The sequence below is a fragment of the Parasteatoda tepidariorum genome, chromosome 4, assembly GCF_043381705.1.
Source record: "Parasteatoda tepidariorum isolate YZ-2023 chromosome 4, CAS_Ptep_4.0, whole genome shotgun sequence".
Lineage (NCBI taxonomy): Eukaryota > Metazoa > Arthropoda > Arachnida > Araneae > Theridiidae > Parasteatoda > Parasteatoda tepidariorum.
In genome coordinates, this window is record NC_092207.1 from 16033717 (window position 1) to 16052401 (window position 18685).

General features: G+C 29.7%; 2 protein-coding genes across 2 annotated transcripts in view; one reads left to right on the plus strand and one right to left on the minus strand.

Moving 5' to 3' along the window:
* Positions 1–14672, plus strand: part of LOC107453364 (uncharacterized) — a 43510-nt gene extending 28838 nt beyond the window's left edge. The window contains exons 5-7 of the mRNA XM_043040537.2: positions 6873–6942; positions 9237–9304; positions 11810–14672. Coding sequence (XP_042896471.1) covers positions 6873–6942; positions 9237–9304; positions 11810–11908 — 237 coding nt within the window. The 3' untranslated portion in view covers positions 11909–14672. The remainder of the gene's footprint in view (positions 1–6872; positions 6943–9236; positions 9305–11809) is intronic.
* On the minus strand, positions 14556–15741 carry LOC107453490 (uncharacterized; the record flags this gene model as incomplete). Its single annotated transcript, XM_016070353.3, is given in 1 exon segment — positions 14556–15741. A coding segment is annotated over 1 exon segment (1110 nt). The 3' UTR covers positions 14556–14629.
* Positions 15742–18685: the final 2944 nt, after the last annotated feature.

Here is an 18685-nt window from a genome sequence, read left to right on the forward strand (position 1 = left end):
CACCAATTTACTTCCTTTGATTTCAATCCCAAGCAACATATTACACATATTGCTTTATTACACATATTGTTTTACATATTGCATGTAAAAAATATTTTTCAATAATTTTTCTTTCCTGATTTTAAAAACAAAATTTTTTCAGAAACAAAATTTTAAAGACAAGCCGCATATTACATTGATGCGAGAGTGGTTGAAATAGGCATCTGCATACTTTAAACGGAGACTTCTTGGAGCAAGACTTTAAAACCTCCAACTGTTTTTCATCAAATATTTAAACTGCATAATTTTTTGAAACGTAAATAAAAATATTTCTTTTAATACTTTTTTACTCATAGAGAGCGACGAACGACATTTAAGTTGTTGTTGTTAATTTACGTCGCACTAGAGCTGCACAATGGGCTATTGGCGACTGTCTGGGAAACATCCCGGAGGATGATCCGAAGACATGCCATCGCAATTTTGATCCTCTACGGAGGGGATGGCACCCCCGCTTCGGTAGCCCGACGACCTGCGCGCGAAGTCGAGCACTTTACGGTAGCACAGTTTAACGAGGACCAATGCCGCACACCCTCGGTTCCTTCGCAGACTGATCCAAGTGGTCACCCACCTGCCCACTGACCGCAGCCAGTGATGCTTGACTTCGGTGATCTGCTGGGAACCGTGTCTTAACGATCAGTCCACTGCGGGACCAAACGACATTTAAACTACACTGTAAAAAATTTCGTATCAAATTACGGTAAAAATTACTAACACCCTGAGTGCAGCATTCATAAATAATTTACAGAAAAATCCATTTTATTGTAAAATCTATATTTACCGTAGAATTTTGAATCGTAATTTTTACAATGATATTTCTTTAATTACTGTGATTCAATGATTTTACAATATTATTACTATAAAAAATACTGTACATCATATTTTTTTTGGTAAAATTTTACGATAAAACTGGATTTTACGGTTAAAAGTACCAGCACCCTGAGTGACAGTACATTTTACCATAATTTGACACCGAATTTTTCCCAGTGTATTATTCCAAGTCCACTTTAAGAAACGATCTTTGGAAACGAAATTAATCAAACTATTGCATATTTTTTAAAAGTGTGATTATTTATTTATAATTAAAAGTGTAAAATTGTCTCTTTTCCATCCTTCAATAAGTTAAAAGTTACTAATTCTTTAGACAGTAATCAATCATTGCTTTAAATTAACGTGAAATTAAAAAAATTACAGCAAGTAGTATTAAAATTTATTTCATTTTTTTTCTCAATAAAAATGGCAAACTACGTTCATAATGCTAACACAAACCTTCCATAAAATTAATTTTATCATATTTTGTAAGCATCAACTTTAACAAATGTGTTTTAACTAGGATGTTAAACAAAATATTGCACAGTTATTGAAATAAATATAAATTATTTACATTAAAATAGTCATATTTTATTTTTTCACTTTTCAATTTGTTAATCATTACGATTTCGATCAACAACAGGTGGCAAATTAAAAATTTGCTGAAAACAATATTGACATTTTTTTTCTCATTGAAAGTGGAAAACGACATAATACTAACACAAGCTTTCATTATACTAATTTTATCACATTTTGTTGTACCAACTTCAACAAAGAGGCTTCCAATCAAAATAATAAATAACTGCCAAAAGAACTGCAACTTTTTCCTATTAAAAATGTGCAATTTTTTCTTTTCCATTTTTCAATGTATATTATACCTTTGTTCAGAAGTGATGAATTAAATATTAACAGAAATGGATATTAAAATTCATTTAAATTTATTTTTCCTATTGAAAGTGGTAAACAACGTTTATAATTTTCTTTCTTTCAATGTAATTGTCTGTCATTAAGCTAATTTTATCTCACTTTATAGTATCGACTTTAAGAAACAGGCTTCGGACAGGAAGTTAATCGAATTATTTCGAAATTATTGAGAGAATAACAATTTGAGATAATTACAATTTATTTATATTAAAAAAGAAATATTTTGTTCTCTTCAATGCGTTAATCGTTAGACGAAATCATTGCTTTACGTAACTATTTGAAAAATTACAGCAAACGATATTAAAATTTATCGTGTCTTTTTTCCCGCATTGAAAGCTGCAAGCAACATTTAGAATATTAACACCATCCTTTCATTAAATTAATTTATCATAATTCGCAGTATCAACTTAAACAAATATACTTCAAGAAACAGGCTTCGGACAGAAAGTTAATCGAATTATTTCGAAATTATTGAGAGAATAACAATTTGAGATAATTATAATTTATTTATATTAAAAAAGAAATATTTTGTTCTCTTCAATGCGTTAATCGTTAGACGAAATCATTGCTTTAAGTAACTATTTGAAAAATTACAGCAAACGATATTAAAATTTATCGTGTCTTTTTTCCCGCATTGAAAGCTGCAAGCAACATTTAGAATATTAACACCATCCTTTCATTAAATTAATTCATCATAATTCGCAGTATCAACTTAAACAAATAGACTTTAAGAAAACAGGGTTCGGACAAGAAGTTAATCAAATTAATGCATAGTTATTAAAAGAATGATAATTTATTTGTAATAAAATTATAAAATTGTCTCTTTTCTATTCTTCTAACAGTTAAGAGTTATTATTCCTTTCGATAGATCCGTTGTTTCAAGTAACGAATGCAGAAATTGCAGCAAACGATATTTTAATCGTGTTTAATGACATCTCCACTCCACTTCATAAATCACGAAGTGCAAATTATTCCCTTCGGTCTGAAAAACTTCCCTTTTCTGATCGATCAGTACCCAAGGGTTGAGGGAAAAAGTGTAATTTTTAAATAAAACTTCTCAGATTGTGAAAAGAAAGAGGGGAAAAAATTGAGATTGTCTCAGAATCATCTCATCGGCTATAATTATAGAGCCTCCAATATCTAGTTATCATAGTGATCAGTAGCTGACGCAAAAATTAGTCTCATCTTCCCTTTAAAAAAATTACATTTTGCTAAAAAAAGAAGTTTTATAGTAATCATCGCATATATCTATAACAATGACGGAATTATTATCCTATAACCTACAATTACTCAATACATCCAGTCTAGGGTAATCTTTTTTGCTAAGTAAGACACGTTATTACTTTTTATGCCTTACGGAACTCAGATTTTTTCGTTCGTCGTTCTTTTTCTTGAAGGAAATGTATTTGTGTTGTCGTTATTGCTATTAATTCCTTAGTCGAAGAGGTGATTTACAACACAATATAAACTTCTCAACCTTTAATGAGTACTTTCATAAATAAGAAGAAAATAAGCAAGAAGCGTTATATTGCTTATGGACATTTGCTCAGAATCGTAACTGCTTTAGGACAATACGAAAAGGGATGGTCTGGCAATTGATTTTATTCTTGTTCTAACAAGCTCATGGAAAAACATTATAAAACAACAAAAAAATTCGTATTCAAGTTTATCGGAAAAAGAATTTAAAAATTTATTCTCAAACCCAGAATTGCGCTACATTAAACTGCATTCTTATTTTCAAAGAGTTATTATTTGAATATGTTGTGAATTTATGCTTCAAATATTTTATTACTTATTGGGACAGAATTATAGATATAAAATATGAGCAGTGTCAAGAAATGTCGATTAAAGTATGTTATATTTTCCCTCATTTTAAATGGCAATTTAAATTATTGCAACATAATTTGTCAGATAAATATAAAAAGAACGCATTATTGATGTCGAAACAAAAATAAAGAAATAAATAAATGTTGTAATTCGTGCAATTTATTATGTTTTTAATTATTAAAGTAAAGCAATTACTGAATTTACGTTTCAAACAGTGTAATAATTTAAGTTAATCTATCTATTCAGATTATATATATATATATATATATATATTAATAAAACACAATAAAGACAAAAAGATAAAAAAAAGAGAGATTATTGAAGAAAATTAAGAAAAATATAATAATAAGTTTTATTTACTATGCATAATTTGCGTTTACTGTGCATAGTTTAAAATATGCAGAAAACATGCTCACAAAAGAGTTTTTAAACGAGAAGAAAAATAAAATATTTTTAATAATTATTTCCCTTCCAGAATATTATCTGTGATAGAATTCGATAAACGATTATCACTAATTTATTTATGCTGTTTTTTTTTATATCATTTTTGCTCATTATATTTTTTTTTTCATTTTTTGTTTATTTATATCACTTTGTTCATTATTTTATTTTCTTATATCATTTCGCTCATTATTTTATTTTCTTATATCATTTCGCTCATTATTTTATTTTCTTATATAATTTCGCTCATTATTTTATTTTCTTCATTTTTTGTTTATTGGCCGTAAGCCTTTCATTAATTTTACTGATTTTTTTTTAAAGCTATATTTTAAGCAAATCAACTGTTTAATGTGGATCATCCATCGATGTTGACGAGTTCAAATCACTTTCCGCAGGTCACCATTGAGGGGATTTAATTATCGACTTTACTAATTAGTTAACATATCTTATATACTATTGAATTGGTATTTAATATTTGCAGTGGTAGTTACTTCACAGGTTATCTGATAAGAGAGAAATTTTAGTAATTTGAATGTGAGTGAATTCAATAAAATTTTAATTTTTTTTCACACTATGAGAACAGCGGGGGAACGAACTCTCAAAAGTATGATATAATGAGGACCAATATAATGAAGGTATGTTATAATTAAACCACAGTTTCTAAAGCAGCAAGAAATATTTTTAAAAAATAATGAAATTGGTTATATTTAATTTTGAAATGTGCCTTAACTATATGATACATTTTTCATGATTAGAATTATTTTTTACTTTTAAGCTACATTGTGACTTTAAATAAAAAAAAAAATAAAAAAAAAAACACAATTAAAAATTCGAGTGATTTTTTTTTTTTTTGCATTCAGTTAGACCTACTGCAGTTTCCTTATTGCTTACATTTTATTTAGGTCATATATACCTTCCTATCAAGCTTAAATTTTAGGGAGATAATGGTTGTTTCTTATACTGATTCCGCAAGTTTTATTTGTGAAAGTAAAGTATCCATTAAGTTTAAATCGCGAAAATATTACAAATTTGCATATTTGAAATGTTTTAAGATTCAGGAAACAGTTTCACGTGTTAATTTATACTATTTTGAATAATTTGGATAATTTTGAATAATTTGGGCACATACTATTTTGAATTTATTGAGGAAAAATAAATGTAGACGTTTTTTACTCAAAATATATTTGAAAATCAAATTTTACAATGAAAAGCTTTTGATTTTTAGTAAATATAACTCATTCTATTTCTTCATGTGTGCTTTCTATTTTTCCTCTGTGTGGTGGAAATCCTTTTTTTTTTTTTTTTTTTTTTTTTTTTTTTTTTTTTTCCTTTGTTGGTGGTGTAAATAGCGAATCAATTGTTTAACATATTAATTTCAAGAAAAAATTATTTTATTTTATTTCGAAACAACTCCGTTTTAACGCGGAAATAAATATCACCAAATTAATACAACATGCTCATCAATGATGCTTTCAGAAATGATTAAAAGATGGCGTTAGTGGATGAAACGAGGTTTTTCATTTTTTCGCTAGTTCAGAAAACAATAATAAGATGGCAGCACCTATTAAACTGGTTTTAAGTTCTTACTTAGCGACACGGATTTGACAACTTCTCTAACTTAGAGGCTTAGAATTTTTCTCAAATATTCTAAGTTGTAATAAAATTTATAATTTAACATATGATTATTATTTTAATTAAATCAATTTATAAAGTTGTTGATCTTCAGCAAATATAAATAAGTGAAAGACATTCATCGAATCTCATATAATTGTGTTGCATGGCATAGTCATAAAAGTTTCGCGAGATATTTAAAAAAACATTTCAAAAGAAACAAGATCTCATTTTATAGATTCCAATTTTTTGCTTACTGTGCTAAAAATGTATTTTGCTTACATTTTATTTCGTTTCCTTGTACAATGTGTATAGAAATAATTTATAATTTTGTACTTATATGCGCTCCACGTTATTTTTAACACTAACTTTCAAAATTATCTGTAATAAAAAATTTAAAAATATTGTTACAAATTATTGCGAATGTTTCGCAAAAATGAAAGTTTTGATTAAAAAAAAGTAGCAAAATATATTTTATTCCAATCATTTCTTTTTAAATAAAAATTTGGTTGCATATTATCATTTTAAAAATTTAAATTTTGTTAGCAATTTATTAAATAATAAAAAAAAAATTATAACGAACTGACTAAAAAAAATTTTTTTTTTGAGTTAGCGAATTTTAGTACTATATTTTTAAGATTTTTAAATTTTAGTAAACAATGTCCGGCGAAAAAGATTGTTTGGAATTTAAAAAAAGTGCAAGAACATTATAAAAAAAATTTTGAATATTTAGGAAATATATCTCGGATTTTGAAAGATTTTTGTTCATCATTTCTTCTCTTTATTATCACAGTCAAAAACCTTGAAATTTGTTTTGTTCTTATAAAAAAAGTATATTTATTTTACATAAGTAACCATAAAATTATATTTTACTATTAAAAAGTATTTAGAATGTGTTTTCGATAAAATAATACCATATCTTTCAACAATATTTAACAAAACATTTACCTCAACTTTCTGAGATATTTGTATTAGAATTTATCTTCCTTTTAAAATTAGCATTAATTAAAACTGAATCATGCATGTCATATGATAAGCATTCCTCTTTAAATCACTCAATTTGAAATGTTGTCTACTTGCATCATATTGACAAGTCTACACAGAATTTTTAGATTTATTTTACAATTTATATAAATCTACTAACATAAATTAAGTTTTATTTACAATTTCTTCCTTTGTGACATTTTTTTTAAATTATTTATCGCAATTTTTTATTCTTTTAGTCTCTTGTTCGCCAGTGTACAATTGGAATGTTAGCTAACTTGTCATCTAAAGACTTTCAAGATATTGAAGGTAATTTTTTTTATAACCCTAAAAAGAAATCGTAAATATATATATATNTATATATATATATATATATTACTGGGGGAAAAAAGAAACCTTTGTTTCAGCATCAGTTGGATTTCATTGTAAAGAAAAGCGAAACCAAGCCTTAATCCAAATTCTAATTGATCTAAAATTATCCACATCTTTACAAATAATTAGTCCCATTATTTTTAAACAGTGAAAAAAAAATAGTTGAAGATTTTTGTCTTAGCCCTCCAAAGATAAAACAACTTCAGCAAATTTTCATTCCCTGTAAAAAAAAATAATAATAAATAAATAAAAATAAACGCAGAAAATTGCAAAATATTGTGAAACAGTTTCTGTCAATAACAGTATCTGTTTGTCAATAATATAACAAAAGTTATTTTCGTTTCCTGTAAAAACGCAGAAAGATCGAAACGTGAGTTATTGTCTGTTTGTCCAAAAGGTAGATTCCCAAAACTGCAACTGAACTCCTGTTAAAAGACGGAAAAATATAGAATAAAACCTCTTCACTACCGAAGTATAAGGAAATATAGCAAAAAAATTATTTATAGTTTCAGATCTCCATTTTACTGCTATATAATAATACACGCGACTCCGTGTTATATATAACGTTTTTAAGCTTGTACATTTCGATAAAAAAAAATATAGATAGGAAATTTAATGTAAAAAGAAAACTGTAGCTTGTAGGGAGAAACCGATTGCAGTTTTGAACTAAGCGATACGAAAGTTGTTTCTGAAAGTTGTTGAACTGTTTAAAAAAAATCTCATGCAACAGAAAACAAAAAAAAAGAAATTCTTTCCCTGTGTGACATTAAAAAATGCTCTGATATTAAGTATTGGAATAAACTTATCTAAAGCATATCAGTAATTATAAGTTAGAATCATCATTGCTTATCATCAGTGAAAAAAATAACTTTGAAATAGAGTAAAACCAAACATATTCAAATGAAATCAGAAAATAGAAATTGAAATATATTTTAAAAAGAACTGATGTCAATGATACATGAAAATCTAAGAAGTTTCAAATTTTGAGGATTATGTGCGTTAATTTCAGACGTAATTTTTTTAAATGGCTGCAATAATCTGAACCAGCATACCAAAATTTTAAATTATACTTGAACTGAATTAATGTCCTGAAATATAATTAAAATATTTATGATATTCAATAAAACTATTTGATTTTAATTATCTAATTATTATTTGATTATATTATGCTTTTATTATTGTTTAATGTTTATTGTCACTATCTTAATGAGATAATATCTCCAACTTTATTACCTTGGATATTTATGCCTACGAATGATCGCTAAGTGATTCTTTATGTAAAGTGGTTTTAAGCATTCTAATATGATTTAAATTTTTAAGTGATTAAAAGATGTCTTTAAATTAAGTAACCCATCCTTTAAATAGAATGTCTTATCCTTTTACTCAAAAAAATGTACTTTTAATTCCTTTAATGTGATTAAATGATGTCCCTAAATTAAGTAAACCATTCTTTAAATAGAACGTCTCCTTTTACATTAAGGAATTATATTTCTTCTATTATTCTTTAAAAGGAACGTCTTATCCTTTTACATAAATGAATAATACTTTCAATTCCGTTAAGGTGATTAAGGGATTTCCCGATATTAACTAATGTCTCATCATTTGACATAAAGGAATTATATTTTTAATTCCATTAATATGATTAAAGGATGTCCCTAAATTAATTGACCCATTCTTTAAAAAGAACATCTTATCCTTTTGCATAAAGCGATTATTTCTTTTTAATTCTTTTAATGTGATTAAATGATACCCTTAAATTAAGTAACCCGCCATCCTTTAATTAGAACGTCTTATTTTTTTGCGTAAAGGAACTATCAGGGATCTGTCTAGGTTTTTTCTGAGAGGTACCTATTTTGTGAAAATGTAGACATAATTTGTGAAAATTATATTAAAAATTATATTAAAAAATCAACACAGAAACATGGTAAAAATATGGATTTATCGTTTCTTAGTAGATACAAAATTAAAATTTTAAGAAAAAGAAATTTGAAGTTTAATTAAATGGTAATAGTAGTTGAATTAAACGGAATTAAAGTTGAGTTAAACTGTAGTAAATTTGACCTGGACAGTCCCCTGACTATACTTTTAATTCCTTTAATGTGATTAAATGATGTACCTAAATTAAATAGCTTATACTATAAATAGAACGCCTTATCTTTTTATATACAGGAATTATATTTGATGAGAACAATCATGACATCAAATTAAAACAATTTTTAATTTCATTTCAGATGATTTGGATCAGTCCATCTGCTCCTTTCTCACTTGTGATAAATACTGGGATGATTTTGATACGCAAGTAAGTTTGTATTATCTATAAATACTTCATTTGCAAATTAAAATAATTACTACATTATTTATTACTATTATAAGCTTATTTTAACACATAAATTATTATTATAATTACAAGATTAATTTGATACACTAATTTTTATTATTTATATATTTTATGCAAAACTTTATTATTATTTCTATTGAAATTGCATTGAAATTTAAAATTGCATAGGAACCCATATTCGGAAATGCCATACGCCGCTAGGGGCACTACGCCATTATAAACTTTTCTTCGTGAGGGTCATAATAGGGAAATGCCCTTAGTCGCATATGAGGACATTTTCCTGCATGAACTCCAATGCAACTTTGACCTGATGGTGTGCCTTAACTCACTTAGAAATTTGTCGAAACAGTTACGAGACCCCCTATTATATAGAACGTTTTTCTACTTGCACATTTCCACAGAAGGACTTCAAAATGCCATTCAGAAAAAACTTTAGCTTTAGGAGTAAAACCAATTTCAGATTTGAAATTCCCACCCTCGAATCAGACAAAATCAAGCATTTGTATAAATGCAACAAAATTTATGTTCCCTGTAGTGTATCTACCACTACAAAAATACAACTCCAATTCAGTAGTATATAAGGCATGCTAACTCGATTCTATGTTGGGGTACCTTTTCATAGATGAAGGTTGACATGATCTATAGCTACCATCCCCACATTGGTGATCTTCGGACGTGATGTGGACACACCTACTTCGACAGAAACTCCCACTTTGATTTGAGCAGGACTATTTCAATGGATAGTCCACATTGAACAGTTGACTTGTGACTGCGACATTATTCACCTCCTCGCGTTGTTGCTACTCTGTCTCGATAACACACAATGTTGGCCTGCATACACTCGACTGCTAATGGTAATACAGGAGCAACCACGACCGTGAACTTAATACAGCTCTCACGATCAGCAAAAGTGCGGAGATCTTAATACAGCTCTCCCGGGCTCTCACAAAACTACAAAACAATTAATCAACTAATGGTATCCCTCATCTAATTCTATCACAGCTATAATTCTGGTGGGGGAGTACTGTAGTGTATCTACCACTACAAAAATACAATTTCCAATTCACTAGTACATAAGACACGTTAACTCGATTCTATGTTGGGGTACTTTTTCATAGATGAAGGTTGATATGGTCGATAAAAACTATCCCCACATTCCCCATTGTTATTAACTATAAACTAGCACAATCAAAAAGATCTCTTACTTACCGATTTTCGATAAGCTTTATCGAGAGAGGAAAATAATCAAAAACAAAGACTGAAATTAATAATTGAAAAAAAATAAATAGAAATTAAGTAAAAAACGTTTAACAAAAGATACTTTTCAATCAAGAAAGGTTGATTTGGCTCGCTAGAGGAAACCCTCACTTGTAAATTTTCTCAGTTGCTTATTCAGAACAGTAAAGTATACATAACAAGAAAATTGAAGCCAATAAAAAAGTGCAATGAAACATACTGATAATCAACCAAATTACTTAATTTATTATAAAAATGCCTGATGTTTCCTAAAAAAAAATCTAATCCATATTTTTGATTTTTCACAAACTTATAATTATGATTGCAATTATTATTTACAGTATTACCTCTCGCTAATTGGGATTGTCATTTGCGAGAATATAATCTAATCATTTGCGAGCATATATGTTATAAGCTGTATATTATAATTAAGATTGATATTATTATTTACAGTGTTACTCCTGGCAGAATGGGACTGTCATTGCGAGCATATAATATAATCATTTGCGACCTTATAAGTATAAGCTGTATATTATATGATATATAATTAAAATTGCGATTATTATTTACAGTATTACTCCTGGCCAAATGAGATTGTCATTGCGTGCATACAATTTGCGAGCATATAATATAATCATTTGCGACCATATAAGTATAAGCTGTATATTATATGATATGTAATTAAAATTGCAATTATTATTCACAGTATTACTCCTGGCAGAATGGGATTGTCATTTGCGAGAATATAATATAATCATTTGCAAGCCTATAAGTATGTTATAAGCTGTATATTATAATTAAGATTGAAATTATTATTTACAGTATTACTCCTGGCAGAATGGGACTGTCATTACGAGCATATAATATAATCATTTGAGACCATATCAGTATAAGCTGTACATTATATGATATATAATTAAAATTGCAATTATTATTCACAGTATTACTCCTGGCAGAATGGGGTTGTCATTGCGAGCATATAATATAATCATTTGCGAGCATATAAGTATAAGCTGCTGTGTAATTCTCTAATATGTTTTCTGCATTTAAATTTTATTTATAAAGTCGATTTATTAATCAGCTTTTCGAAATTTACATGAAAAATGTATGTTGTCTAATCTATAAATAGTCTATAAATGTCTAATAATATAAATAAATAGTCAAATAATGTCTAATAATCTATTTTCTTTATAGTTCTATTAATGTTTTTATTTTCTTTCTTTATCATAGGTTCATCAAGTACCAATATTAGTAACTACTATTTTTGGATTAATCATTACCAGCATATTTTGCCTCTGCTATTACGGAATCTGGGTCTTAATGGAGTAGGTTTCTTTGCTAGTTTGAATAATTACGCTTTTTTTTCGGCAAATTTCAATTTAGTCAAATATTTTAAAAAACTAACTAGTTTTATTCTTACAAAGCACTGAAATTACTGTACGAGTTTTTAGGGCTTATTACTTTTCGAATTTCAATATATTATATTTTAAATATAAATGATATGTTCTTTTCAACAATATGATTATTGATATTTCTTATTGTTTTAATTATGTTTTTAGAACTATATTTTGTATTAATAATGTGTAGTAAATAACTGTTATTATTGTTCACTGAAATGGTTGAGTGAGATTTTAGAGCATATTACTTTTCGAATTTCAACATATTATATTTTAAAGAATATAATTGATGTGTTCTTTTTAAGAACATGATTATTGACATATCTTAGAGCCGGATGGCTCAGGGGATAGAGCATTCGCTTTCCAATGTGGTGAACTGGGTTCGAATCCCACCGATGGCCGGTCTATACGAATCTGCATCCGGCTTGCACTGACCACAGAGCTGACGTGAAATATCCTCAGACGTAGACGGATCATGGGTTAGAGTCCATTTGCCGTCAGGCTAACCGTGGGAGGTTCTCGTGGTCTTTCTCTCCATGTACCGCAAATGCGTGTTAGTTCCTTTTGAAAAGTCCTCCATGAAGGCAAATTTCTCCCAATACTTGATCCAGGAGTTCCCTCGTCTTCTGGACTGGGTTCAAAATCATAAGGCCGCGGACTTGAACATTAGTCGTAAACCCGAAAATTGGGTGGGCTGTTCAACAATGGTTATAAAAAAGTACTGATATTTTTTATAGTTTTAATTTTGTGTTAAGAACTATATTTTGTATTAATAATGTGTCTTAAATAATTGTTGTAATTATTCTAAAAATGTAATTGCTGAATTTTAACAGTGGTTATAATTTAGAAAGGACAAATATTTTAACAGTTATAAATATTATGATTTATTAATTCTAGAATGTGAAATTTTTATTTTTTAACGATTATAATTTATATAATTTTTAAAGTATATGATTAGCGAGATTTGCTATTATTGTAATTATTATAATAACTGTTAAGAACTACACTGTAAAAAGTTCCGAATCAAATTACAGTAAAAAATAACAATTTCTTGCTCAAACATACATTTCAAATAATCTACACCACTGCAACTGAAGCGAAATCGAAAGAGAAAAAAATTTACACAAATTTATAAGCATTAACATAAATACAAGTTTGCGAACTACACTTTGGGTATTTTCCTATTAAGCTTAAACTAGATTTTATTTATTAATTACACTTGTTGATTAACTATACTTTTATATTATTTTATATTATTAATATCATTTTATGGAAATTAGAAAAACAAGAGAAATTTTTATAAATATTATTCAAAATAGTAGCGATGAAATAATATTGTTAAAACACATTTAAGAATGAAAATTTCTATCAGTAAATCAAAATAAATAGTTTTATTTACATTAAAAAGTTGTTTCTTACCTTTGTATTAAAAAATTATGAAATGAAATTTTGATTTTATTTTAATAAGAATTCTAAAAAATTTATTTCAAGGGTACTAATTACATGCATTGACCGTTATGTGTTGTGAGTAATAAGGTATACAGAGTATAAGTTTTGAAAATCTTGGATATAAAATCATCAAAAACTTTTTTCAACCGGCATTTAAGTTCATTTTTGATTATTATTGTTATTGCTTTTGTTTTAATTTCTCTAACTGATTTTTATGATTCTGACAAAGATACAAAATTACATTTCAAGAACACTGATAATGACAAGCCATGGCACGACATGTACAAATGCTATTAAATATCTACGGTTTTCAACCAGCGTGATATTCCTATAAATAGATTTTTTTTCCCATTGGACACAAAATGTACTAAATTTATAACTTTAAAATAAAGTATGCTCTTCATCATACAAATTTAAAATATAAGCAGTATTTCAAAGCAAAATTTTCAAAAATAATTTTTAAGGCAAATTAATTGCTTACCGCGATGTACAGAACTTCCTAACTTGAATTCTGGTAAAGGTTATAAAAATGTAATGTGCAATACGACACTCGTTCGCATAAACATGATCTAGAAATTCTGAGCTAAGATAATATTTCAAATGTTACGTTAATGCAGCTAACAGATACTTTCCATGTAGGTAACAGATATTTTCCATGCAGGTAACAGATACTTTTCATGTAGATGACAGATACTTTCAAACTTCAGACACAGATTTAATTTATCATTAAATAAAATAAGCATTCATGAAACCTAAACAATGACCGAATGTAAATTTTAAACGAATTATTTATACAGAAGTAAATTAACAAAAATAAAAATGAAACATCAAAAAGAGTTTGTAATGTTCAAAATAACTTAATTTCGTTACTAACTGAAAAAGATTTCAAGCATTTCAATTTTAATAAATTTTTTTAGTGTTTTAATAAATTTTTCATCAAAAACACTCAACTGTATCTAAAATTTGCAGTCAAACGTATTTAAAAAATTCAAACAAGAGCATTAAAAGTAATTTCTATATTTAAATATTTCAAAAGCTTTTTAAATAAGAGTTTAAAAGCTTGAAATAATGAACTAGTAAAATACCTATTTTAAAGAAATGATAAGAAAATATTTGATATAAAAAATACCTTTTATATTACCAAGAACTTTATTTTTATGCACTCCAAAAATATATTTTCAATTTCAATTACCAAAGATACTTTCTATTCAGAATTACATTTAATAATAGAAAAACCGCCAAATTGAGGAATTGAGGGAAATTTTGGTGCAAAATTTTTCATAACATTGTATCCAATAACAGGATTTGAGTCAGTCAATTCTTTCCATTCATCATTGGGAGCTATTTCCAATATATGTTTAACTGCAAAAACATTAGCTTCTTCTTTCAAATATTCATCTCCATATTCATACGCGATCTTGAGTATTTCATAGATGTTGTCAATGGATAAGAAAGAGGCAAGAATTTCGCCACATTTTGTTCTCAAAGAACGAACATCATATTTATCGGCAAGTATTAAAAGTTCCTTCACGACTGACCAAGTTTTGTCCTCGATTTTTCCGGAATACAAATACTTCAGGAAACATTTAAAAATTTCAGGTGATGAATCATTAATGGAAATGGTATTTGTCTTGGATTCTGAAAAGTCACTACTTATCATTCTACGTAAAACTGGAGAGTGAGCTGCTAAAATGCATTTGTGGACGGAAAATGATTCATTTCCTATTTTAAATTCGATATCAGTCAAGAGGCAGGATTCGTACATGCAATCGAAGTCATTCACAAATTCTTTTAAGTTTTTCAGTAATCGCTTATCATGAAAATAATCACTCGGAGAGACGAGAATTTCGAAAAACACTAAATTGCTTTTTATTAATAATTCAGAATGATTTCCAAAGCATGGATCTCCTGTTGCCTTATAACCTTTAACAGCTTTATCATAAACAAAGTACTTAAAAATTTCACTCGAAATCGTAACGACGTCCATTTCGTTTACTCTAATTTCGAAATTCTGATACGTCTTCAAAATTGCATTATATGAGGTATTTACAGATACGGTGATATTCATTCTCATGGATTTTGGAATATTTATCCCCGCTTTTTTCACGAACATCATCTTGAAATAGGATATTTTCTCAACACTTGAATTTTCTTGATACAAAATTTCAAAATAAAATGTTGAGCCGGGTATGGGAGAGAATTCATCAGTTTTTATGCTTTTTGATCCCAAAGATTTTATATTCTTTAAACTCCACGAGGTAGAGTATTCATGAGAAATCTTACTTACAACTTCCTTCTGATTTAGAGTCGTCATAGTGTTTTAAGATGAGAAAAGACAAACGGATTAAACTTAATAAATATCTCTTAGATATACAGAAAATGATTCAATACCTAAAAGTTGACTATGGAAACTGCGGTTTTAGAATCAACACAAGCACTCTTGAGATAGTATTTCAACTCTATGCCTCAATTACGTTTTCGAGTTGAAAAGTAGTGGAGTACACATTTGGCGATGCCTCCTCAAAACCATAACTAGTCTTATAGATGTGAGTTATGCTGTGAACTTTTTACTCCTATAATAAAGTTTTTAAACATATTATGATTTTCAAACTAAGGATATTTAATAGTGCAACTTGATTAGAGCAAAAGTTTCTGTTTAGTTAATAATAAATTTTTTAGCAACAATATTCATGGGAGAAGGGTTGCAACAAAAAATTAGATTGGAGGAGATATTTTTTTGTTTGGTTTGAATGACGTAAGATGCCTACTTTTATATTCATTTATTTGTTTATTTTTATGTATTAAAACAGAGCCTTTGAACCTTCTTGGCCGAGCAGTCCATTTGTTCTACCAAATAATCTGTAGTAGGAAGGTCACGGGTTCGAATTACTTCTTTCCCTTGGGTTTTTTTTTTATATCCGTCGTTGAACAGCCGACCAAATTTTAGGATTACGACTACGAATGCTCAACTCCGGTGCTTTGCAAATTTGAACCAATACAGAACACAAGGAAACTCCTGGATCAGTATCCCCAGAGGTATAGATTTGTTATGGGAACATGGAGGACTTCGCGACTCGACTGATTTACCGTGCATCAGTCATCACTTACTACACGGGGAGTCTCCGGCCTGCGGGGTTGAACCCACGAACTCTTGGACATGGGCCCAGTGCCCTACCAACCAGGCTATCCCGACTTTGGGTTTTTCTTTGTAATGTCCATCTCTAGGGCCGAGATAGCCTGGTTGGTAGGGCACTGGGCCCATGTCCAAGAGGTCATGGGTTCGATCCTCGCAGACTGAAAACTCCCCGTATAATATATGGTGACTATTGCACGTTAAATCTGTCGAGTCACGAAGTCCTCCATGTTCCCATTACAAACCATACCTCTGGGGTACTGATCCAGGAGTTTCCTTGTCTTCTGGATTGGTTCAAAATTATAAGGCTACGGAGTTGAGCATTAGTAGTCGTAAACCCAAAATTGGGTCGGCTGTTCAACGATGGTTATAATATAAAATGTAAAATATCCATCTCTAGCTTGTGCTTCAACATCAAAGGGCTTATAAGCAATACTTAGCAATAAACACATTAGCCGGAATATTTATTTATAACTACACCTAGAACCATGCATTCCATATACATCCATGTGATTTTCCATGCATTAGATGATTAACTGTTCTTTAAAATAAAATTTTCAGTTCGTTATCTCTTTGTAAATCTGTACAAGAATAAATTTTAAATTGGCAAGAATTATAATTTACATATATTTGCGTGCAAAGAAAGTCAGCAACATGGGTTGTATGACCAAGAGATTAAAACCCATAGACTGAAACAAACTCGGGGTAACGGAGATACTGAACAACTTTTATGCTAGCTAGGAAAGTTTTTTAAATAGAAAAATCAAACATTTTGAGTTATTTTTTTGGGAAACAGATAGCTCGAAATTCAGAAAGACTTTTCAAATGTACATTCAAGTAGGCTGCTGGAATCGAACTCACTATCTCAATGCTTTAGATTATTTATTACACTTTTGTTCTCAGTAAACTTCTTTTTAACCAAACAATCAACGGAAGTACATTTAAAATTTCGTTTCAGTTACATTTAAAATATTACACACGCAATTGTTCAGAATTCAATAAACTTGTGGAAACCATAGTTCATAGCTTATCAACAAACCTGCCGCTTTATTCTCACAGTGTCCCGCAGTGGACTGATCGTTAAGACACGGTTCCCAGCAGATCACCGAAGTCAAGCATCACTAGCTTCTGTCAGTGTGTGGGTGAGTGATCACTTGGATCAGTCTGCGTAGGGACCGAGGGTGTGCGGTATGGGTCCTCGTTAAACTGTGCTACCGTAAAGTGCTCGACTTCGCGTGCAGGTCGTCGGGCTACCGAAGCGGGGATGCCATCCCCTCTGCAGAGGATCAAAATTGTAATGGCATGTCTTCGGATCATCCTCAGGGATGTTTCCCAGACCGTCGCCAATAGCCCATTGTGCAGCTCTAGTGCGATGTAAATGAACTACAACAACAACAACAATTCTCACAGCACTCATCACTTTAACGAACGCACAACCCCTTCCTCTTTCATTTTTTTTAAACATCTATGCATACATTAAAATTTATTATTTGTAAACCTTGTTTAAGAAAATATTTTTTTAAGAAATTGAAACTAGATAATTTGCCGACCAGGTGGCCGAGTGGTTAGCGCACCTGACTGTGGAGCCGATGGTTACGGGTTGGAATCACGCTCAGGGCATGGATGTTTCTTTCTCTCCCTCTGTGTGTTCTATGCCTTTTCTTCTGTGTTATTGCGTGAATATGATCCGCCCTATAAACGAGTTTGTGGTTGTGTGACGTGGGTGACGCTGCTCCGCCGCCGTGGTGTGGCCATAGGTGCTCACTGGGTAACGAAAAGTTGTTGTTGTTGTTGTTGTTGATTTACGTCGCACTAGAGCTGCACAATGGGCTATTGGCGACGGTCTGGGAAACATCCCTGAGGATGATCCGAAGACATGCCATCACAATTTTGATCCTCTGCAGAGGGGATGGCACCCCCGCTTCGGTAGCCCAACGACCTGCGCGCGAAGTCGAGCACTTTACGGTAGCACAGTTTAACGAGGACCAATACCGCACACCCTCGGTCCCTACGCAGACTTTTCCAAGTGGGTCACCCACCCGCACACTGACCGGGGTAACGAAAAGAGAGCAGCAGTTCTGGCCTTTCTGAGGCCAATGGGAAATGGACCCAAGTGCCCGCCATTAT